The 26,112-nt window shown below is 33.4% G+C and overlaps 1 protein-coding gene across 1 annotated transcript in view; it reads right to left on the bottom strand.

Moving 5' to 3' along the window:
* Nucleotides 1-26,112, bottom strand: part of LOC130830142 (disintegrin and metalloproteinase domain-containing protein 5-like) — a 132,960-nt gene that overhangs the window by 87,844 nt on the left and 19,004 nt on the right. Inside the window, exons 8-13 of the mRNA XM_057697152.1 lie at nucleotides 22,109-22,180; nucleotides 21,747-21,910; nucleotides 20,887-20,968; nucleotides 16,926-17,062; nucleotides 12,278-12,461; nucleotides 5,584-5,679 (exon numbers count right to left, since the gene is read on the bottom strand). Of these exons, the coding sequence (XP_057553135.1) occupies nucleotides 5,584-5,679; nucleotides 12,278-12,461; nucleotides 16,926-17,062; nucleotides 20,887-20,968; nucleotides 21,747-21,910; nucleotides 22,109-22,180 (735 nt within the window). The remainder of the gene's footprint in view (nucleotides 1-5,583; nucleotides 5,680-12,277; nucleotides 12,462-16,925; nucleotides 17,063-20,886; nucleotides 20,969-21,746; nucleotides 21,911-22,108; nucleotides 22,181-26,112) is intronic.

Here is a 26,112-nt window from a genome sequence, read left to right as displayed (position 1 = left end):
CCAGACACCTGTCCCAACTGGCTCACAAGTTCCAGCAAGAGCCCCGCGAAGGCACCAATAGGATGCCTCACCCAAGAACACCCACAGCTAGCCAAGCAACACTTCCAGCGCTCCACACACACCCCCATAGCCAGCACCCACACTCTCCAGCAGATGGTGCACGCAAGCCTCCAACAACAGCTTGCACGGTGCTGAAGAGGACACATGCACTCTGCTGAACTGGGACAAGGTGCACACCTTTGAACACTTCAGGGCACTGCCATAGGGAGCAAACAGTCCTCAACTTTCCCACTGTGAGGGAATACGAGGAGTGGAGTAAACACACCCATGCAAAAGCTCTGAGAGACCCGAAGAACTCGAGCTGAGCTGACTGGTGCCGGACCTCCTCCTTTCCCAGGCCAGTTAGTAAACACTGGAGGAGATGGCAACTTCTTCCAATGTGAAGACAGCAATGCAAGCCTTCAAGGCACATAAAGAATCAAGGAAACAAGACAGCACCAAAGGGATAAAATAAATTTCTGTGGAAGACCCCAAAGAAATGGAGATGCACAAATTGACAAAAAAATTAAAAATAATCATTGTAAGTTCAGTGGACTGTAAGAGAGAACAGATTGACAAATAAATAAAATCAGGAAAACATTATGTGAACAAAATGAGACATTTAACAAACAGAACTGTTGTTTTTTGTTTGTTTAAGAACCAAAAAAATTCTGGATCTGAAGAATAAAATGACTCAACTGACAATTTTTATATAAAAAGCTGCAAAACACAGTTGATCAATCAGAGGAAACAGTGAACTCAAAGACAATTGTTTGAAATTATCCAGTTGGAAGAACAAAGAAGAAAAAAAAAGAAAGAAATTCTATGGTATTTATGGAACACCATCGAAAGAAACAGTGTAGGCATATGGGAATCCCAGAAGGAGCAAAGAGAAAGGATAGAAAGCTTACTTAATAAAGAAATACTGACAGAAGAGGAAATAAACTTACAACAAGGGAATCCACATGAGACTGTAAGACTACTCAGCAGAAACCTTACAGCGCAGAGAGGGGGAGGATATTTTCAAAGAAAAAATATCTGCCAACCAAGAATACTATACCTGGTAAAGCTGCCCTTCAGCAATGAAGAAGAGATAAGACTTTCCCAGAAAAACAAATGCTGAAGAAGTTTATCACCATTAGACCTGTCTTACAAAAAAAAAAAGATGCCAACGAGCATCATAGTTTCGTTTGCAGATTGTTCACTGCAATTACACAGAAATCCGATTCATTTTTGTAGAGTGACTGTGTATCTTGTGACCTTTATAAACTCATTTAACTGCTTTAAAAGGTATTTTTGATGAATTCCTTATGATTATTATATACATGCAGGATCATGTCATCTGTAAAGACAGTTGTACTTCTTCCCTTCCTAATTGGATGTCTTTTATTTCTTTCTCTTACCTGACTGTACTCTCTGGAGGTGATGAGAGCCTAAACATCCTTGCTTTGTGTCTGAATTTAGGGGGAAAGTACTCAGAATTTTGTTATTGTATAATGTTAGCTGTAGGTAATTCATGGATGACCTGTATAAGGTTAAGTTTCTTCCTATTTATAAATTGTGGATAATTTTGTAAATGAGTGGTTATTACATTTAGTTATATCCTTTTTTAAAATAAATTTATTTATTTATTTATTTATTTATTGGCTATGTTGGGTCTTTGTTGCTGTGTGCGGGCTTTCGAGCGGGGGCTACTCTGTTGCAGTGTGTGGGCTTCTCATTGCGGTGGCTTCTCTTGTTGCAGAGCATGGGCTCTAGGCATGCGGGCTTCAGTTTTCTTGTGAGGCCTTCATCTGGCTTTGGTGTCAAGGTAATATTGTCCTTTAAAATGAGTTTTAAAGTATTCTTTCTTTTATATTTTCTGGGAGAGATTGTGGTGTATCGATATCACTTCATCTTTAAATGTTTGACAACATTCACCACTGAAGCTATCTGGATCTGGACTTCACTTTTTGGAAAGATTTTAAGTTCCTAATACAATTTTTCACTTGCCTATTGACATGTTCTATTTCTTCTTAACTCGGTTTTGGTCATTTGCATCTTTTGAGGAATTTTCCCATTTCACCTAAATTGTCTAATTTGCTTGGGTATAGTAGTTTCGTATATTTCCTTGTAATTCTTTTAATTTGTTTAAGATCAATACTGATTCTCCTCTCTCATTTCTAATTTTGGTGATGTGTTACCTCCCTCTTTTCTTTCATCGTCTAGGTAAAGCTTTGTCCATTTTTGTTGATTTCTTCTGAAAAAAGCAACTTTGCTTTCATCGATTTCCTCTCAACCATCATTATTTCCTTCATTATGCTTGCCTTGGATTTAATCTTCTTCTTTTTATACATTTATAAAGTACAACCTTAGATTATTGAAAGCTAAAAATTTCCCTCTAAACACTGCTTTATCTGCATACTATACAACTTGATATATATTTTTTTCAGTTCAAAATACATCTAATGTTTTATTGTGATTTGTTCTTTGGCACATTGATTATTGAGAAATGTGTTTTTATTTTATTTTACTTATTTATTATTTATTGGGGTATAGTTGATTTACAATATTGTGTTAGTTTCAGGTGTACACCAAAGTGAATCAGTTACACATATACATATATCCAGTCTCTTTTTTAGATTCTTTTCCCACATAGGCCTTTATAGGGTATTGAGTAGAGTTCCCTGTGCTACACAGTAGGTTCTTTTTTTAAATTAATTAATTAATTAATTTGTTTATTTTATTGGCTGTGTTGGGTCTTCTTTGATGTGTGCGGGCTTTCTTTAGTTGCAGTGAGTGGGGGCTACTCTTCACTATGGTGCACAGGCTCCTCATTACCATGGCTTCTCTTGTTGTGGAGCATGGGCTCTAGGCACATGGACTTCAGTAGTTGCAGCACATGGGCTCAATAGTTGTGGCTCACAGGGTCTAAAGCGCAGGCTCAATAGTTGTGGTGCACGGGCTTAGTTGCTCTGCGGCATGTAGGATCTTCCTGGAGCAGGGATCGAACCTGTGTCCCCTGCATTGGCAGGCAGATTCTTAACCACTGTGCCACCTAGGAAGCCCTACACAGTAGGTTCTTGTTAGTTATCTATTTTATACATAGTAGTGTGTATATGTCAATCCCAATCTCCCAATTTATCCCTCTCCTACCCTTATCCCCTGGTAACCATAAGTTTGTTTTCTACATCTGTGACTTTACCTCTGTTTTGTAACTAAGTTCACTTACACCCTTTTTCTTAGATTCCACATATGTGATATCATATGATATTTGTCTTTCTGTGTCTGACTTACTTCACTCAGTATGAAAATCTAGGTCCATCCATGTTGCTGCAAATGGAATTATTTTGTTCTTTTTTTATGGCTGAGTAATATCCCAAAAGCAGCCAAAGCAATCTTGAGAAAAAAAGAACTAGTGCTATCACACTCCCTGACTTCAAACTATTCTACAAAGCTACAGTAATCAAAACAGTATGCTACTGGCACAAAAACAGGCATAAATCAATGGAACAGAATAGAGAGCCCAGAAATAAATCATACACATATGGTCAATTAATCTGTGATGAAGGAGGCAGGCACATACAATGGTGAAATGACAGTCTCTTCAATGAGTCATGTTGGGAAAACTGGACGCCTCCACCTAAAAGAATGAATGTTTTGCATATGATGCATGTATATCACATCACATACAAAGACAAACTCAAAATGGATTAAAGACCTAAATCTAAGACCAGAAACCATAAAATTTCTAGAAGAAAACATAGGCAGTACACTCTTTGCCTTTGAATTTAGCAATATTTTTATTGGATCTGTCTCCCCAGGCAAGCAAAAACAAATAAATAGGACTCATTCAAACTTAAAATCTTTTGCACAGTGAAGAAAACCACCAAGAAAACAAAAAGGCAACCTACTGAATAGCAGAAGATATTTGCAAATGATATGTCTGTTAAGGGGTTAATATTCAAAATATACAATGAACTCATATGACTCAATATTAAAATAACAAACAAGCAAGCAAAAACAACTTGATTTTAAAATGGGCAGAGAGTCCAAACAGGCGTCTTTCCAAGAAGACATACAGATGGCCAACAGGCACATGAAAAGATGCTCCACATCACTGACCAGGGAAATGCAAATCAAAATCACAAGGTATCGCCTCACACCTGTCAGAATGGCTGTCATCAGAAAGACAACAAATAGCAGGTGTTTACAAGGATGTGGAGAAGAGGGAACCCTGTCACACTATTGGTGGGAATGTAAATTGTTACAGTCACTATGGGAAACTGCATGGAGGTTTCTCAAAAATTAAAAATAGAAATACTTTGATCTAGGACATATATCTGAAGGATATAATACCATTGTCTTGAAGAGATACATGCACCCCCATGTTCACCGCAGCATTACTCACAATAGCCAAGATATGGAAATGACTTAAGTGTCAGGCAATAGATGAATGTATTAAAAGAAATGTAGTGTGGAATAATATGCAGCCATAAAAAATAAGGAAATCTTGCCATTTGCAACAACATGTAGGAACCTTGAGGGCATTATGCTAACTGAAACAAGTCAGACAAGAGAAAGACAAAGACTGCATGATCTCACATGCAAAATGTAAAAAAGCCAAACTCCTCAAAGCAGAGAGTAGATTGATGGTTGCCAGAGGGTACCAGGTGAGGAAAATGGGAAGATGTAGGTTAAGGGTACATATTTTCAGGTATAAAAAAAAATGGGGGGATCTAATGTACTGCATGGTGACTGTAGTTAAGAATAATGTTATTATATACTTAAAAATTGGTAAGATAGTAAATCTTTAATGTTCTCAGTATGTGAAGTGGTGGATGTGTTAACTAACCGTATTGTGGTCATCATTTCACAATACATACTCAGAGCAAATCGTTAAGTTGTACACTTTAAAGAATGTTGTATGTTGATTATATCAATAAACCTGGCGGAAATTTCTTTTTAAGAGAAAATCATGCTCTTCCTCCAATCTTAAGAATGTGAGCCATTTCCCTTTGTTCAAGAGTTTTTTTCTTTCTCCTTAGGGTTCCAGTGGGTTGTGCTGGATGTTAGGCAATTTTCAGGGATTCGTTAAACGTTTTCATTAAAAGGAACTGAATGGTTGTAACAGTAACTGAATGAATTCTGAAGGAACAGAGGATGTTACCAGAAGACAGTAAAGAGAAGTTAGCCAACAAAAAGAGCTAATCTAACTTCCTGCCCCCACGTGAAGCAAGGTGTTAGAAAATAAGAACTTAAGAATGTTGCCCAAGATGTATGTTGATCATAGAGAAAGCGCAATGAATACAAGAAAGATTTGTAAATGTGGTATAGGAATGGGAAGTCAAATTAGGAGAGAGAAGCATCAGGCATTATGTACAGGAGAGTCCTAGAAATGATAGATTACAGAGTGGACTGAAGTGTGACAGGGGTTCCAATGCTGCTTGGGTATAATATGACGGGAAGGATTGAATATAGTGTTGACATGTTTCCCATCTCCTGGAAACAAGTATTTCAAGAAATTTAATGCTAAGATATTATAAAATACAGATTGCATCTTACCTTGCAGTCCTGTGTGCAGCATGCCCCAGAACCACATAATTTATTTTTTTTCTTTGTACATGATGCAGGATTACAGCAGTTTGGATGTGTGCAATTCTGTAAACAAATGCTTTGTTACTCAGTCACGTATAATTAGGTACAATCAAACAAAACTGCAATACAGAATTTATTTACAAAGTATGAGCATTTCTTAATCCACAGTTTCAGTAATCCCATTTTTTATATGAGTCTTATTGAAATTAACATCCCATTCAGTAGTTTGTAAAAGAAATGTGTCATTTCACTACATTCCATATAATTTTAACAATATTAACACACTACTGTGGAGCCAAAACCTTAGAGGAAATAGTTATTAGATACCTTGTTAAGTACAATTCTCTTCTATATTCTTCATACATTCTTGCTTTCATAATAAATCTATTTATGTATAGAGCGTCTCTGATGTGAAGCTGTCAAACGCAGCATGCAGACTCTCAGCTTCTCTCTCTGAAATGGCAAAACCCCAAACCTCTGCCCCCCAAAAAGTGGTCCCAGAAGCCAGGCTGGACTATCCAGACCTCTTATTTCACTGGGATGCTGGCCCCATATGTACTTGTACTTTAGTGGGATTCAGTTCCCTCAATCAACTTTTCCAGTCTTCAGTAGAAAAATGGTACAAATCAACCGGTTTGCAAGGCAGAAATAGAGACACAGATGCAGAAACAAACATATCGACACCAAGTGGGGAAAGTGGGGAGGGTTGGGAGGGGAATGAATTGGGAGAATCGGATACCAAATTGTACACTCTAAATACGTGCAGTTTATTGTAAAAAAAAAAAAAAGTTAAAAGAACCATCAAAAAAAAAAAAAAAGAAAGTGTTCTAAACTCTGTAATTTACCAATATTAGAAGTTTGAGTTTCCTGGTGTTGCTTTTTTTCTTACTGGAATTTTTAATTGGTATTTTCAATGAACAGCTTAACCGCAGGCAGCAATATTATACTTTATAAAAGCTATTTATTTCATATAATTGACTCATGTAATCATGTACTCAAAGTTTAAATATACCTTTGTTAGCTTTTTTTTTCTTACTGTCTCTGTTAATCAAATGTTTGGTTATTCTTAGTTTAGGGAGGACAGGGTGTCTTTTCCAATACAACTGTATTTGTAAGGGCAGACTTTCTAATAGAATGCTCTATTTCAAAATGGTTCCTTTTCCCCTCCCTCTGCCAGAAGCATGACTTTTCTCCAGTATTCACTGTGACAAGCAGTTCGAGTTTCTGGAAGTAAAACTCATAAAAGTGTGGGGGCCTATGTACGACTGGGTTCCCCTGGAGTTTTAAACTATCAGAGTTCTACACATTGATCCTCCAGAAATTTGTCAATTATAGTTCAGGTTTTCCAACCCGGAGGCTGGTTCCCAAAAGGTTTTAGCTTGTACGTTGCTACTCCAGTAAGTTGTGATTCTCTGCATTCACCTGTTGGTTTTTCCAATTTGGGGGGCAGTGGTTTGCTCTGTGACCTCACTTCTCTGATGGATGTAAGAAGAGCTGTTGCTTTTTCAATTTGTTTAGCTTTTTAATTGTTGTAAGGACTAAGTGGTGATTTCTAAACTTCTCACATGTCAGAGCAGAAACCATAATTCTTATCTTTTGATATATTTGAATAAAAATCCTTTGAATTGGCTTTTGAATATATTTTATACATATGTGTGGACGTATATGAATTGAAAATATTTTCTCCCATTTCAGAGTCTATCATTTTATTTTTCTTAACAGAGCCTAAAATAAAAATTTTCTAAATTTGAAGTACATATTTTTCTTTAAAATCCCCCATCCTTATTTGCCTTATCTAAGACATTTTTGCCTATTACAGAGTCAAAAAGACTGTCTTCTATGCTTTATTCTAAAAGCTTTAGGATTTTTGCTTTTATATTTAGAGCTTTGATCCATTTCAAGTTCCATTTTTGTGCATGGTGAGATGTCAAGATTTATTTTACATACATGGATATCTAGTTCACACAATACCTTTGTTGGAAAGGTTTTCTTCACCCAATGAACTGCCTTAACATATTGGCAGAGAATCAATTGACCATATAAATATTTTATATCTGGATTCTCTATACTGTTCCATTAAGGGATATATTTATGCTTTAGCCAATACCACATTGTCTTGATTATTACAGCTTTATAGAAAATTTTGAAATTTACAGAAAATTAGTGTATGTGCTTCGCCTTTGTTCTTTTTAATTGCTTTGTCTATTCTAGGTCCTTTGTGTTTCCATATATATTGTATTATCAGTTTGTCAATTTCCACAGAAAGATGGCGGGGTTTGGATTGGGATTGTGTGGAGTGTGTGACGTAGAGCTGACATCTTAACGATATTGTGTCTTCCAATCCATGGAAGTGGGATATATCTCCATTTCAGTCTTCTTCTTCTGTAAGCAATGTAAGTTTTCACCATACAAGTGTTGCACATATTCTGTTCAATTTATCTCTATTTCATATTCTTGAAACAATGTGTATGGAATTGTACATTTTAGTTCATTTTCCATTTGTTTATTGTTTATACATAGAAATGCATGGAATTTGGGTTCACTTGCATTCATTAATTAGCTTTAGCAGCCTTTGGGGGTAGACTGTTTAGGATTCTCTGCTCATGTGGCCAAGCTAAATTGGTTAAAGACAGTTTTAATCTTTCTTTCCATTCATTGTGTGTTTCTTTCTTTATCTTCCCTTACTGCCATGGCAGGAGCATCCACTGCAGTGTTGAATGGAAACAGTGAGAATGAACACCTTTGCCTTGTTCCATATACTCGGGGAAAACATTGAGTCTTTCACCAGTAAGTACGATAATAGTTGTAAGTTTTTCAGCGATGTACTTCATTAGAGCGAGGAGGTTCTCTTCTATTCCTTCTATTCCTAGAGTGCTGAGAGTTTGTAATTTTCTGCTAAATTTTCTCAAGTTTTTTTTTCTTCATCTATTCTGTTATTATGGTGAATTAATTGCATTGAATGACTTTCAGTTATCTTGATGAATATTGCAAGTGCACTTAAAAAGAATGTCTAAATATAGATATATTAGATATATTGGCCTATAAATATCAATTACATTAAGGTGGTGGATAGTATTGTTCAGGTCTTTTACATCCTTACTGATTTTTTGGTCTCGTTCTATAAATTACTGAGAGATATGAAATAAACCTCCAAACACGATCATTGATTTGTCAGTTTCTCCCTTTAGTTCTGTCAGTGATTGCTTCAAGATATTTCAAGATCTAATATGTGTGTGTAATTATGATATACTTTTATGTATTTTAAATATCTACACATAGCTATACATATTTATTATTATGTCTTCCTTATGTGTTTTTTATCTTTTTGAAGCATTACTATATCTATTTTTTAAATATGAGATTTTATATTTAAAAAATAAATATATTTAGCTCTCTTATATTTACTGTTTGCTTCTTGTATCCTTTCCTGTTCTTTTATTTTTTACCTTAGAAGGCATTTGGGCTTAAAATGTAATTCTTACAGATAGATGTAATTTTTCTTGACTTATCTAGTTGGACAATTTCTGCTTTTTATTCAGAGTTTGGCTTATTTACATTAATATAATTATTCATGGGAGCAAGCTAAATGCCCATCAACAGATGAATGGATAAAGAAGATGCACATACATACAATGGAATATTACACAGACATAAAAAGGAATGAAATTGAGTTATCTGTAGTGAGGTGGATGGACCTAGAGACTGTCATACAGAGCAAAGTAAGCCAGGAAGAGAAAAACAAATACCGTATGCTAACTCATATATATGGAATCTAAAAAAAAAAAAAAGTGGTACTGATGAACCCAGTGACAGGGCAAGAATAAAGATGCAGAAATAGAGAACGGACTTGAGGACATGGGGTGGGGGGCAAAGGGGAAGCTAGGACAAAGTGAGAGAATAGTATTGACGTATATACACTACCAAATGTAAAACAGATAGCTAGCAGGAAACTGCTGCATAAAACAGGGAGATCAACTTGATGATGGGTGATGACTTAGAGGGATGTGATAGGGAGGGTGGGAGGGACTCTTGGGAGGGAGGGGGTATGGGGATATATGTATAAATACAGATGATTCACTTTGTCGTACAGCAAAAGCTGGCACAACAGTGTAAAGCAATTATATTCCAATAAAGAGCTTTAAAAAATTTAAATAAATTAAAGATATTTAAAAATATATAATTATTAATATGTCTATATGTCACTTTGTCATTATTTCTTCTTTGTCTCATCTTGGTTTTGTTCCTTGACTCTTCCTTTCTTGCCTTATTCTGTGTTAATGAACTATGATTAATATTTTACTTTCATTCTTCTATTGGCTTTTTAGTGATATTTCTTTGCATAATTTTACAATATTTGCTCCAGGATTTACAGTATATTTAAAATACTATAATCTACATAGACTTAATACTAATTTCCTTCAGATAAATTATAGAAAACTTGAAACAGTTTATTTCAACCCTCCCCTCTTTAGTGCTATCATTGTTGTTGCATAGATGCAGACAGGTAGAGATCTATACAGACACCTATATATATTCACATACACACATATACATGAATGTGTATGTACGTTTGTTTATATGTACATATATGTTTATATAGATATATACATCCACATGCATATATAGTGTGTGTATATGTACATAAAAATATATATACATATGTGCATACATGTATACATATTTATATATACATATGTATGTGTTTATACATGAATGGATATACATGATTGTCTATATATATTACACATATGCACATGTACATAACATAGTGAAATTAAGTGAAGAAAAAGCTTACATATAATTATTTATACTTATTCACATAGGAGCATCCTTCTTCATGTAGATAAGACTGGCCATCTACTGCCTTGGCTTTCAGCCTGAAGAATTCTGAATTATCAGAATTTTTTGTAGTGTAAGTTACTTGTGATGTGTTTCAGCTATCACTTAATTGAAAATTAGTTGCTTCCATTTTTAAGGATAATTTATTCGGGTAAAGAATTCTTGGCTGTTGACTCTTTTTTCCTCTCAGCACTTTTAATCTGTCATTATAAAGTCTACTGACGTCCATTATTTTTGAGGAAAATTAAGCTATATTCTGTATCACTGTGCCCTGCTAACATGTCTTTTTTTTAGGCTGCAATTAAGATTTTCTCTTTATCTTGGGGTCTTGAGATCTTTACTATGCTGTGAATAAAAGTGCTTTTCTTTGTGTCTATCTGCTTATAGTTTGCTGAACATCTTGGATCTGTAAGTAGATGTTTTCCATCAAATTTGGAAAATAATTAGCTTTTTCCTGCAAATTTTTTCTGCCACATTATTTCTCTTTATTTTGAAATCCAATTACATCTATGTTTGGCCACTTGATATTTCCTCTCAGATCTCTGAGGTTTCGTTCATTTGTTTTCAGTCTCTTTTTCCTCTGTTCCACAGATTATATGATTCATGTTGTTCTGTTATCAAGCTCATTGATTTTTTCTTCTGACATCTCTCATTTGCTGTTTAGCTCATCCAACAAATTCATTTCAGTGATTGTGCTTTTCACTTCTGGACTTTAAAATTTATATGTTTTATAATTAACAGTTTTCTGCTGAGATTCTTTTGCTGCTCACTCATTAAGGTAAATATTTGAGTGTAATTTCTTTCATTTATCTTAATATATTCCAAATAACTACTATGAAGTCTTTATCTGCTAAATACAATATTTTGGACTTCTCAGACTCAAGTTTCCCCTAGCTTCTGTCTATTTTCCAGAATATGGTTCATACTTGCCTGTTTCTCTGGATATCTAGTAATTTTCAGTTAGTAGTATGTTGTACATTATAGATAAAATGATATGATGACTGTATTCAGCTGTGTCCTTCTGGAAGATTTTTTTTTTTCCAAGTAGGGTATTGAGTCACCTGGGCATAAACTAAATTTTATCTCTTCTGCAATGTGCAGCTGCTCAATTCTTCCAACTGCTGCATTTTTAGTTTGATTTCTTGATGTAATTAATGTAGCATTCAGTCAAGGCTTTAGGCAAAGATCACACTTAGATTTTAGAGTACAATTTACCTATAGTTTCTTTGTTTCTGAAGATTCCTCTTTAATTCACAGTTGCAGTTCTAGTCTCAGACTAGAACTCTTCTATCATCTTTCTATCTATTCCTCTGCTATCATCTTTCATCTTTGTTTTGGTTTGATCTTAATTCTATATTTTTATATTTTCTCCAAGTGACAGATTTCATTTTAAAATATTTTTAATTGGCATAACCTGTCAACACAAAACTTTTTTCCCCTTATAATAGCAAACAATGCATTTTGCTATATAGTCTATAGTCTTTAGATGTTCTTGTCTGTTTTTTGTTACTGCTTGTTGTTAAAGGCGTATTTCTTCAACTCCTTATACACTGTTTGTGGTCACTAATTATAAGATTAGAGCTGATGCAGACACTAAAGAATGTAGGAGGGCAATATCTGAAGACAAATACTAACTAAAGGATGTTTGCTCTCCACTTCAAAAAATGGCAAAATTAGGAAACTTAGTTTCCATCTTCCCCAAAGAAGGTCTTTTTCAAATTTATTTTTTTCTAAAAGACAAGGTCTTCTTTATCTTCTTTTCCACCTATTATTCATATATATGAGAAATAAAAAATTTTGTTTTGAAAAAATTTCCACTAACCAGTAAAGTGCCACAGTCACATTGTTCACCTGATTCCAAAATTCCATTGCCACACACTTTCTTCTGTTTGTAAACTGGCTCATCAGGAAGGATTTTATGAAGACACTCAATGCCAGAATGTGCAGCAAAATATTTAAAGTCATCCAAGCTACAGGTGCTAAAATCTCTTATACCCCCAGAGTGCCTACAATATAAAAAACATGGGTATGACAAAAATTATTACTGCATAACTCTACATTTCTCCTAATGTATGATGTTTTGAAGAGAGATTTAAAGAGCCTTATATTATATGATATTAAAAATATAAAAGGTTTTTTATAATACTAATATGTTTTAACACACTTTTTAAATTTCACCAAGAAAATTCTTGTAATGAAAAGAAAAAATTTCAAAACGTTTTGCCATTCATCCTGTTTTAAAGAAGACCAATTATTTACCTATCCTATGATCTTTATTAAGTGTTTAAACAAAGGAACGGTGGTATTCTTTATTTACCTTCCCAGTGCCAAACAAGTGAATTTAAAATTTTTGGCCTCAGTATTTAATATACTTCTATTTATTTAATATCATTTTTGTATTTTTTCTGTAAATGTCAATATGAACATGTCTGTATTACCTTTAAAAGCATATTTTAGAGCTTTTGCTCTCTGTAATTAAGTATTTTTCAAATAAGAATCTGCTGTTTGATTTATATCATGGGAGGGGCAGCAGGAATACCTGTCCTGACAGAGTGAGAAAGTTGTTAGTAGTTTGCTAATATATCAGCATCAACTAAAACACCAGAAAGAATACAATTTAAGAGGAAAGACTATGCCCTAGACCAGTAGCTGACAAACTTTTCTGTGAAGGGCCACATGGTAAATATTACAGGCTTATACACCACACGCTCTGCTGCAGCCACTCAGCTCTGCCACTGTAGTGCAAAAGCAGCCATAAACAACGCGTAGAGCAGTAAGCCTGCAACATTTACTTACAAAACAGGCAGGCAGCCACATCTGACCTATCGATTGTTGTTGCCTGACCTCTGCCCTATACGAAAATCTACTCTGTATCAATCCTAACAGTTAGAGCCTGAACTCAAGCCCTGACCAGATCCCTGGAGGAAAGCAGCTTTGGAAGTTCAGCCCTGCCATTTCTGAGGGGTTTGGAAATACCTTGGGTTTTCCATAGACTCAGGTTAATGAAGCATAAAACCAAGCACATAGAGTTTAAAATGATTACCTGATAACTGAATTGCCTGGTAGAAAAAGAATCAATGCTTTTCAGAGGAAGGTAAAAGAATCTAGGCTTTCTATTGTACTATCAACAATATTCAATACGCTGCTACTACTGATAACCATATAAAGAAGTAAGAAAATGTGATCCGTAGTCAATAAAAACAAAGGGGGTCAATAATAAGCAACCCTGAGATGTCCCAGATGCTAGATTTGGCACACAAATATTTGAAAGGAGCCATTATAAATATATTCAAATAATTTTTTTAAATGTTTAAATAATTCAGAGAAATTACAGCCTTATAGAATGATCACTCAAAAGAGAGTACATGCCATCCAATTTCCATACTGTTCTAGAGCTAGTGAAACTAACGGTAGTGATATAAATCAGATCAGCTGTGGCCCAGGGCAGGGTGGAAGGTAAAAAGACAGCCAAGGGCCACAGAAGGACATCCTGTGGAGATGGAAATGTTGCAGAGCCTGACGGACAGTGTGGTTCAGAGATTTATATATACTTATCGAAAGTCATAAACTCGTACACTTAAAGTTTAAAGTGAACTTAAAGTTTAAAATGAATTTCATTGTGGACAAATCACACCTCAAAAGTTGATTTTGTATAATGTATACAAATACAACTCTCAAAAAGATGATGAAAGACTATTTCTCTGAGAAGCAATTTCACACAGAGGAGAAGTAATTTAGTTATTATCCACTTTGTGCCTTCACAGAAATTTGGGATAACATAGATTCAGTAATCAAAGGACAAAACAAAATAATGAGAATACTGAACTAAAAGGTCATTATTGGAAACACTTACTGAGCACTCTTCTAGGCAACTGGTATGTAGTGAAAAGCAGAACAAGTGCCTGCTAGGGGCAAAAGGAATGACCATCAGGAAATAAGTATATGATATAAGCCAGACAGTTACTGGAATGATGAAGAAAAATAAAACAACACAATTTACAGGGAATAAAAGACGCTTTTAGAAGAGAAGACATTTATTTAAAAAAAAAAAAAACTATAGCTAAGGTTGGGAACAAGGCAAGGGTATCCACTCTCACCAGATTGATTCGCATTGGACTGAATTTATTTCAGGAGCAATTAAGCAAGAGAAAGGAATTACATACAAATAGATGGAAAGGAAAAAAATAAAACTGTTCTTATTCATGGACAACAAGATCTTGTTTATAGAAAATCTTAAGAAATCAACAAATAAAATCTCCTGGAACTTCTGTTGAGTTGAGGAAGTTTGCAGCAAATACAGTCAATATACAAAAATCATATTTCTATGTACTAGCAATGAGCACTCTGAAAATGAAATTAAGAAAACAATTTTTTTCATAATAGCAGAAAAAGAATAAAATATTTAAGAATAAATATAACAACACAAGTACAAGACCTGTAAACTGTAAAATACCATACGCTGCTGAGAAAACTTAAAGACCTAAATAAATGAAGACATATACCAGATTCAAGAATCAAAAGACTCAGTATTGTTAAGATGGCAACTCTCCCCAAAGATATGGAAGCAACCCAAGTGCCCATCAACAGACAAATGGATAAAAAAGATATGATACATATGTGTGTGTGTGTGTATACATACACACACACACACACACACACACACACACACACACACACAGTGGAATATTACTCAGCCATAAAAATGAATGAAATTCTGCCACTTGCAGCAACATGGATGAACCTAGAGAATATTATGCTTAGTGAAATAAGTCAGAGAAAGACAGATATGATATTGTTTATATGTGGACTCTAAATAATAATACAAAAGAATGTATATGGAAAACAGAAACAGACTCGATATAGAAAACAAACTAGTGGTTATCAAAGGGGAGAGGGAGGAGCAAGCTAGGGGCTGGAGACTAAGAGATACAAACTACTATGCATAAGATAGATAAACAACAAGGATACATTACATAGCACAGGGTATTATACTCATTATTTTGTAATAACTTGTAGTGGAGTATAATCTGTAAAAATACTGAATCACTGTGCTGTATACCTCAAACTAATACAATGTTGTAAGTAAACTATACTTCAATTTTTAAAACTCTCAACAGGAGTTTTCACAAAAATTGGAAATCTTACAATAAAGTGTATATGACAATACAAAGGGCCTAGAATAACTAAAATAATTTTGGAAAAGATGAAAGGACTTGTACTCCCTGACTTCAAAATTCAATATAAAGCTACATTAATAAATACACTATGCTTTTCTATAGGGGAAGACATACAGACTAATGATATAAAATAGAGAGTCCAATAAAAATTCACACATTTACGGTCAACTGGTTTTTTACAAAGTCACCAAGGCAATTAAGTGGGGAAAAGGAAGGTCTTTTCAACAAGTGTTATTGGAATAACTGGAAGTCCATACGGCAAAAATTAAAATGAAGTTAAACATATACACAATAATTAACTCAAAATGCATTATAAAATTGAATATGAGCTATAAAACCACGATGTACAAAGAAAAAATGGATTAACTGTACTTCATCAAAATTAAAAGCATTATCTTAAAAAACGGCACTATAAGGATAAAATACTCAAAAATCATATATCTGGCAAAGGACTAATAGCCAAAATATACAAATAATTCATATAACTCAATAAGAGAAGGAAAATCTAATTTATTTTTTAAAATGGACAAATATTTACACAGGCTCTTCAGCAAATAATGTATACAAAGTTATAAAGCATGAAAATATGTTCAACATCATTAGCTTCGAGGGAAATGGACATTAAAACTAATATGAGGTAAGTCTACAACCCACTAAAAGGATTCGCATTAAGCACACTGAGCATAACAAGCCTGGATGAGGATGGGGACCAACCAGGGCTGGCTACATGATTTGCAGGAACTGCTGCAAAACTGTGTGTAAAGTAGAGGAAAAGTATTCTTAATGATACTAAAATTAAAAAAAAAAAAAAAAAGCTTTTTTCCTTTCTTCAGCAGTCTCTCTCAGTGGGGCACAGTTTAACTTATCTGCGACTTAATGTCTGTCTAAATTTAAAAAAATAAATTATTACCATGAATTGCACTGTTCATCCTTATGTTGTACAGGGCCAGTATCAAAGCATTTAACTTTATACAGAATCACTGAAACTACACAATTCGTATGGCTTGTCCCCAGAGGGTACCTTCAGTCTACCCTGCGAAGAAAAGTATAAGCCAGACCCTGGAAGCTAGGAAGGAGGAAGAGAATGTCCCCAGGCATGGAGAGGCCTGGGGGAGTCTTGGGCCTATTTTGGTGTGTATTCCATCTGTACTTGAAAAGAATGCGTATCCTAGAGTTAGGTAAAGTTCTCTATAATTGTCAGTTAATTCAGTTCGGTTAATAGAAATATAACGTTCCTAACCAAAAAAAAAGTTTTTAAGTATAGTGTGTATTGAATAAAGAAAATTATCTTACACAGCTTCTGGTGACATTGTGCAAACATCTCCTAAACAATGGCAGATCTCAGGATTATCATAACTCATTCCCACATTAAGGCCAAGCAACTGCACGATACTGACAGCATATGACTCCAAGGATAAACCCTCTGAATACTAAATACAAGGAAAATAAAAGAAAAATAGCTAAGAATCCTATTCAGTTATAAAAATTACTATAATCAAAAATTAGTATATAAACCCCTTTTTTTAATTTTAAAAACTTAAGTTCTTAAAATTCATTAATGCATCCAAGATACGTACATACAACTGTCCTAGAGTTATATAACTATTATTAAACATGGATAGGGGAGTAACACAATAGTTTAATTTCAAGATACTATTACTCAATGACAATACCAGCTATCTTAGCAAATCTAAGAGTTTAGACACCACATTGCTTCGCTTCTTTGAATTATTTTAAGCAAAATGCTTTTAAATCTTTTATTCGAATAATCAATCCTACATTCTCTTTGGAGTACACAGCCTCTAAAATGGGTCCCAATGATCCCTGCCTCTATTCTCACTCCACTGAGTGTAGCCTGGACTTACTGACTTGCTTTTAATTAACTGAATATAGCAGAAGTGATGGGTCATCACTTCCAAGATAAGTTATAAAAAGACTGACTTCTTGGATTCTGATAACCATGAAAAGGCAACTACAGAATGGGAGAAAATACTTGCAAACTATATATCCCATAAGGAGTTAATATCCAAAATATATTAGGAAGTCATATAACTCACTAGCAAAAACTAAATTATCTTATTAAGAAATGGTCAGAGGACCTGAATAGACATTTCCCCAAAGAGAATATTCAAATGGCCAACAGGTACATGAAAAGGTGCTCAACATGACTAATCATCAGAGAAATGCAAATCAAAACCACAAGTGACATCACCTCACACCTGTCAGAATGGCTATTATCAAAAAGATAAGAGATAACAAATGCTGGCAAGGATGTGGAGAAAATGGAACCGATGTGCACTGTTGATAGGAATGGAAACCGGTAAAACCACTATGGAAAACAGTATGGAGGTTCCTGAAAAAATTAAGTATAGAGCTACCATATGATCCAGCAATCCCACTTCTAAGTACATATCTGCAGAAACGAAATCACTGTCTCAAATAGGTATATCTGCACCCCATGTTCATTGCATATTATTCACAACAGCCAAGATTTGGAAACCACCTAAGTGTCTACTGACTAATGAGCAGATAAATTGTCAGGTGTGTGTGTATAATAATCATGTATATATGAATATTATTCAGTCATAAAAAAGAAGGAAATCCTGTCTTTGACACAACATAGATGAACTCAGAAGGCATTACACTAAGTGAAATAAGTCAGACAGAGAAAGACAAATACTAAATGATCTCAACATGTGGAATCTGAAACAACTGAACTCAGAGAAACAGAGAACAGATTGGTGGTTGCCAGGGTGAGAGCTGTGGTTGGGAATGAGTGAAAGTGGTCAAATGGTACAAAATTCTACTGTCTGAGGATGCAATGTACAGCATAGTAATTATAGTTAACAATACTGTATTTAATATTTGAAAGCTTCTAAGAGAGTAGGTCTTAAAGTTTCTCAACACACACACACACACACACACAGTAACTATGTGAGATGATGGATTAGTAAATATATACATATATATAACCTTACTGTGGCAATCATTCTGCAATATATACATATATCAAATCATTACATTGTACACCTTAAATGTACACAATGCTATATATTAATTATATCTCATTAAAGCTGGAAAAAAGAGTGGGTCTTATAAAAAATATAATAAACAGAAACCTCAATTGGAGGTGGGCGACCAGAAGGGGAGCTCTCACAGCCTGGAGGATAAGCAGAACCTAATAGGAAGAAGAAAGACCTTTCTTTCCTGGCAAGGACTCAGCCAATAAAAATCCATGAACACTTTGTTTACTGCAGCCCCCTTCAGCTTCCTTTTCCCATTTATAAAAGAGTTGTTTCCCTTGCCTTGAGAGGATCTGCACCTGGCTCACCATGGTTGCAGACCCCAAATCCTAATTCCCTGATAATTCTGAGTAAACCCATCTTTTCTGGGGAAATGTCTGGCAGTCAGTTTGTTTTAGGTCAACAGTCTCATAAAGTAAATTCAGCAAGGTTACTGGATATTTATAAAAATATACAAAAACTGGCTATATCTGCATATACACTAGCAGTGAGAAACTGGAAGATGAAGTTAAATGATCAAGACCAGTTGCAACAGCATCAGAGCATATAAAATACCTAAGAATAAATTTAGCAGTATTAAACCTCCACAGAGAATTTTTAAAAGACCTGAATTAATGGAGAGAGAAATCATGTTCGTGGATTGGAAGATCCAACATTATCAGGATATCAATTCTCCCCTAACTGATTCATAAAGTACACACCATTCGAATCAAAATCTAAGTAAGCTTTAGTGTGTATGTGAAACTAGACAACCCGATTCCAAAATCTATACGAAAATGCAAAGTTATATATAGACGTACACAGTATTGACAAAGCACAAAACTGGATGGCTTACATGACCTAATGTCAAAACATTTAACAAAGCTACCATATTCAAGGAATTGATTCTTAACTTAAAAGAATATTTTAGAATATAATGATTGGTATCTATCATTTTAAAACTTAATCTCCAAACTCTCTGTTGTTGGAATAAACAAAAATGTATTTTTATTTTTATATTTTACACTGGCTTTTTATAGCATTCTTCCTTAACTCATTTATTTTTCCTTTATAAATTTCTATTACAAAAATTCCAACCAAAATTAAAGTCTGAAGAATGGCCAGGAAAACATACATATTAACCACTTATATGCAATAATTCCTATCGTCTGCTTTATTTGCTTCACACACATGTGATCTAAACATTAGTTCTCAGCAAAGAAACACTGTTTTCAGGAGCATTCACAATAGCGATGAAGACCTGGACAACTGCTAACAGTCACTCCTCAGGCTTCGGCTGAAAGCGGATGGACAGCAAGGCCTGAGCATAAAAACAGATTTCTAGGAAATGTTGGATTCTTTTTTAGCCACGGTAACAAATAACACCCAGAACTGGTTTCAGATTTATCTAATCAATCAATGTCTTTTATAGTAATGGTGGGAAGTATATACCAGAATGGATTTTAAATGTGTCTAACCTGTCGATAGCAATTTGAATCACTGTACATGTTACTAAGTCAACTAAATATACAAATGGGTCAGTATAAAAATCATAGTGTAGCCTTATTTTTCTGAAGCACCATCAAGTAGTTCCCTTTGCTACCTATTATATAGCTTGTTGTAAAAGGAATATAACTCTGTAGAAAGAGCTCCTTCCTATTTTCTAGAAAACAATAGATTATGAATATTTAATGCTGTTCCTTCCTACAACAGTCCACTCCTCCCAAACATAACAAAGAATTGAAAGCAATAATAAAAGTAACCTTAAAACAGAAAAAATAATGAACATCAGTTAATAAAAAAGAACATGAATGTATACGCATAATTAATTTGAGGAAAATACTGATTTTATTTTTTTTGATATTTATCTTTACTTGATGTTTTTATTTGATATTTATTTTATTGACATTTATTTTTATTAATTTTGAGGAAAATATGTTTAATAATTAACATTACAATCACATTGATTATATAATAGATGTTGATACAAGCATACCACTGCTCAAAACAATTCAACTGACTTACAAAGGCCAAACATTTTTTAAAACAATATGAAATTATGATCAGTTCAATTTACAAATATTCTGATTTTTAAAGTAATTATATACAGTTAATTTTTATGCTCCTAATTAGTAATAAAAATACTATTAAAGGATGAGCAAACTAAGTAATAAATATATTCTTGCTTTAAAGTATTTAGGAAATTTTGAAACATGAGAATAATGAAAGCAAATTTGATAGTAATTACATACCAAAGCAAATCCTGCGGCAAAATTCTTATCACATATTTTTCCAGGAGTTGTGGCTCCTATAAAAGTAGGAGTTTTCCGGAAGCTAAAACATATCAATTTTCCTCATAATTACATTTCACTGGTATTATTAATGGTAATAATTTTCATAGCAGCAAACATTATTTAACAATTACAACATCCTAGCACCATACTACTCTGAATTACACTAAATACATTTTTCTCAAACCTTCATTGATAAGAATATTTCAATACATATCTCTAAATTTTGAATTTCATAAACATCCAGAACTATAATAAGTATGATGCCTAATAGTTTATGCAAAATACCATTGACTAATGGTTATAATTTTTATTCTGGTTCCCTCTACTTTTATAGCCCTGAAAATTCAATTTTCTGTGACCTCCTCATTCATCTCTTTACTAAAGAGTAATACATTTTCCTCTGCATTAGATTCCAGAGTGTGAAACATTCAATATATTCATGTTATTAAAAAATAAAAACACAAAAATTAAGTAAGAGACAAGAATGTAGATTTAACAGGTAGTAAAAGTTTATAAGCCAAGAGAAGTCAAAAAAATTGTATCACTCATAATTAACCTCCTTTAGGTATTTCAATACTTTTACGTAATTTTACTTTTTTCAGGTAATTTTATGTCAGTTGATAAAAGTTTTTAAGTCTTTCCTCACATTAGCTACTTGAGGACAGAGACTTTAACCTACATTTTTTTCCCATCCTATGGTGTCTACCAAATTTACAGAACTCAGCATACATTAAGTAAATGCTTATTTTTCCTAATTAACATATAAAATCACTTTAGGCTATTTCCTTATTTATACAAATATGAAATACCATACTCACGCAAATAAGTATGCAGTATGATGAGGATGGGAGAGAGATTCATATTTCCATTCTATAAACCTGTATAATACATGATTAGGATGACCTACAGTAGAAACTTTGTTTTTGTTTGACCAAATGTCTATGGAAGATATTCTAACAGTCAGTTTTAACTGAGTAAGCATCTAAATGGAGAAAACAAATGAAAATTTTTAAATAAATTTGAACACTATATTAAATTTTCATAAAGGTATATTTAAGACATTTAATTCAACATTTTGAATGTGGAAACTCTTCAACAGCATGACAAAATACTTTATATATCAATTCATATCACCTATACTTTTACAAAATATATTTTAAAATAGTTTTTAAAAACTTACGGTGTTAACAAAGCCAATGATCCGAATAACTTTCTGTGTTACAGCTTTTATATCAGAGCTCATGTAATCAAACTGAAAAAGACAAATTATTATTAAAAAATAGTATATACCATTAATACACCACATAACCTTTACACCTACAATATGCTATATACTAAAGTAGCCAAATGGCTACATTCCAATTGAAATCCAGGAAATGTATATTTACATTTGTATATGTAAATGTTTAAATAATAATTTAAATAAGTTAAATCTATAGATAAATTAAAATATTTAATAATATGATTTTAAATAATATTAATGCATTTAACGGGGTATTATTTCTGTTTCTGAAAATTGAATCATAAATTTTTTAAATGTGTTATTTAAAAATATACTTATTTATAAAATAATACAGGGACTTCCCTGGTGGCGAGGTGGTTAAGAATCCACTTGCCAATGCAGGGGACACGGTTCGATCCCTGGTCCAGGAAGATCCCACATGCCGTGAAGCAACTAAGCCTGTGAGCCACAACTACTTGCTCTAGAGCCCACGAGCCACAACTACTGAGCCCATGTGCCACAACTACTGAAGCCCTCATGCTTAGAGCCTGTGCTCGGCAACAAGAGAAGCCACCGCAATGAAAAACCCATGCACCACAACGAAGAGCAGCCCCCGATCGCCGCAACTAGAGAAAGTCTGCACGCAGCAATGAAGATCCAAAGCAGCCAAAAATAAAATAAATAAATATTTAAAAAATACATATAATCACAAAGCAAAAAATGTATGCACAAAGAGGGGAAAATGTTTAATAAAGAGGTTCACTGTTAAAGTGATCAAAGATACTGTGTTAGGTTACATCCTCTGACATCACCAGTAACTCGTGTTCTAAAGCCTTCTTTATTCCGATAAGCCCTTTGTAAGTCTAATTGCTTAAAACCGCCAGGACAATGTTAAAAAACAATGGTGATATCACAAATGTGAGCTTTGCTCCTTATTTTTCACTGGAAAACCTCAAATATTCATCATTAAGTGGTGTTCAGTTTAAGATGAGCATTCTAGATCATGCTGAGAAACACTTACATATAAACCTTCCTACTTATAAAACTTTTGTTAAAAATGAAGTTGAATTTTTATCCAAAGCCTTCTGAAGCACACCAAACTGATAATCATTTCTGTCTTTTGACCTACTGATGGAATAAATGTCATTAATATATTACTTAATATTACACCATCATTATATTCCTTGAACAAAACATTACATCCTATTAATATACTATCAAAATTCATATTTTGTTTAGAAGTTTGTAGCTTTCAGAAAGATGGGCCTGTTGGTCATGTGTGCATGAATGCATACTTTGTCATAATTGAGCAAATGAATGTTGCTTAGTAAATATTAGAGCATTACCTAAAATTAAGCTGCTTCTTTTTCTACACCCTAGAATTATATTAGCTTATGAATTATATCTTCCTGAAACATTTTTAAAAACTCTCCTTTAAAACTATCTATACTTAACACTGGCAACTGACCCACCATTCACATTCTTTTTATTTCGGTGTTTTGAAATTTAACTGACAAATAAAATTGTATAATTTTAAGGGGTACAGTGCGATGCTTTCATTTGAATTCTTATCTCCATTGGAGAATTTGTGAAATTTGCATTTGTTTTGTTTGTCTTAATCACCCCTGAGGCCACAGTTATATCATCTTAATCCTTTTTAACACCATAACATGTTTTCTGCCTTTTTGCTTAATTACACTTTCTACCTATTTGTCTTTTCAACAAACCAGTTTGTGAATTTACTTATCCATTTTAATGTTTCTGTTATCATCACCTTATGCTTTTAAATTATTGCCTGTTCTCCTTATATATCTTTTGTTTTACACTTTTAAAACTTTAAATTGAAAGCTTCCTTCAAATATTTTTCATTCTTATTTTTCTAATAGCAAATTATTTCAAAAATATGAATTTCCTCTCCGTTTACTTTTGATACTATCCTCTGTAACAGGCTTTATCCTTATTTACCAATATTCAGTTCTCTTCTAACTCAATAACGCTTCTTTTAAAGAAGGGCATGGCCAGGTGATTCACTTTGGCCAATGCAATGAGGGCAAAAGTGATGCATGTCACTTCTGAGAAGTATTTCCTTACTGTAGCTCATATCTCTCTGGTGTGCACGTCTATGGCTTGGCAACTGGAAAAGAAACTATCAATCTAGAAATGCCAAAAAATCTAAGCATTCTCTAGTACTGAGCCAATACATGGAAGACTGCAGAGTCAGCCAGGAGTGTGGCTCATGTTGAATGAATGAATGAAAATTAAACTGTTTAGCCACTAAGATTTGAGCAGTGTTTTTTACCATAGCACAACCTAGCCTATTCTGATTAATACATATCCTTCAAATTTTTAAAACATTATATACAATTCATTAATTTCTAAATAGCTAATAACTATGGTTTTTCTTTTCTGCCTTAGAAAATTACTCATAATTGTATTTAATTTTTTAATTTTTGTTATTTTTGCCTCATCTTTTTATTTATTCCTTATTGTTTTAATATATTATGATAGAGTTTTGGCAAATTGGTTTTCACTTTTACAAAACTATTGATTTCCTTGTGACCTAGAGATTTCCATGTATTTTCTATATATACATAGAATAAACATTTGAATGTATGTGATACCCATTCATAAGGTACAAAGGTCAATAGTGTTTATAGCAAAGCAAGCTGATAAATACTTTGATCTTTATATGTCAACATTTATTTTTTTGTCTGTTAAAGGCTAACAGAAATGCCTTAATGTACTCCACCATAGTTTTGGGTTTTGTTAGCTTCCTCTGATTACTTCCAGAGGTTTTGTTTTTATAGTTTCATCATCACTCAGCACTAAATGTTTATTATTATTAGAAACATCTTTAATGTGAATTGTAATGTTCAATATAAAATATTCCTTTCATTCTTCTACTTACATTTTTTTATCCCAAACTTTATCTATTAGTAATATCATCCTGATTATCTTTTTTATGGTAAATCTTGCACATTTTTGTTGGTTTTTTAAAAAATGTTTTATACTTAACAGTCTCATTTCATTTTAAGCTGTCTCATAAATGTCATCTAATTTGAGATTCTTTGCACATTAATGGGAATATGTAATCCATTCCATTATTGTAATTAATGAAGCTGACTTATAGTTTTCTATTTTTCATATTCATGTTCTCATGGTATTTGCTTTTGATTTTTGCTATGGTATAAGAGAGTATTTGGAGGTGGGAGGTTCTATATGATTTCAAGTTTATATCTTCAGGATTTTATATTCAGATATGTTTAAACATTGTGCAACAAGTTTCTCCATTTTTATCCACTGGACTCACCTAGACAAAAAGGCCTCAACCCCTTATGAGGTGACAATCAAAAATTTTGAGGATTCATCAGGGTCCAACTCTTTTTTCCAAAATGCATAATTCTTGCTAGGAAGATGCTGAATATGGTTATATAAACAAGGCACTACCGCATCCTGCCAACTGATTGAATGCATATATTGCTTTTCTCTTTCTTTCTGACTTAGTGATAAAGGTGGTATATGTAATTTTTTTTGAAGTGTGTGTTTTTTAGTGTTACCCAGCTCTTAAAATTTTAGATCAAACGTATTGAGGTATAATTTATATACAATTAAATTCTCCCATTTTAGGGATTCATTAATTTTGGCATATAGCACTTGCTTTTTATTCTGAAAAAATTCAACCTACAGAAAATTTAAAATTAAAAGACTATCCATATATCCTTCACCTAGATTAATCTATTATAAAATTTGTTCTTTCTGTGTATCTTTATCTACCTGTCTATAGACGTGGATCTGGGTGCACACTGTTCATTTTGTTGAATTATGAGAGTAAGTTGCAAACACTTCAGCATGTAGTTCCTAAGAATAAGGACTTTCTCATGTTTGCCTAGTATACCATTACCATACTCAAGAAACTTAACATTTATTCAATAAAATTAAATATATAGCACAAGTAATAAATA

The sequence above is a fragment of the Hippopotamus amphibius genome, chromosome 10 (genome assembly GCF_030028045.1).
Source record: "Hippopotamus amphibius kiboko isolate mHipAmp2 chromosome 10, mHipAmp2.hap2, whole genome shotgun sequence".
Taxonomy (NCBI): Eukaryota; Metazoa; Chordata; class Mammalia; order Artiodactyla; family Hippopotamidae; genus Hippopotamus; species Hippopotamus amphibius.
The sequence above is the reverse complement of the archived record's forward strand: the minus strand, read 5'-3'. Positions and strand labels throughout refer to the sequence as shown.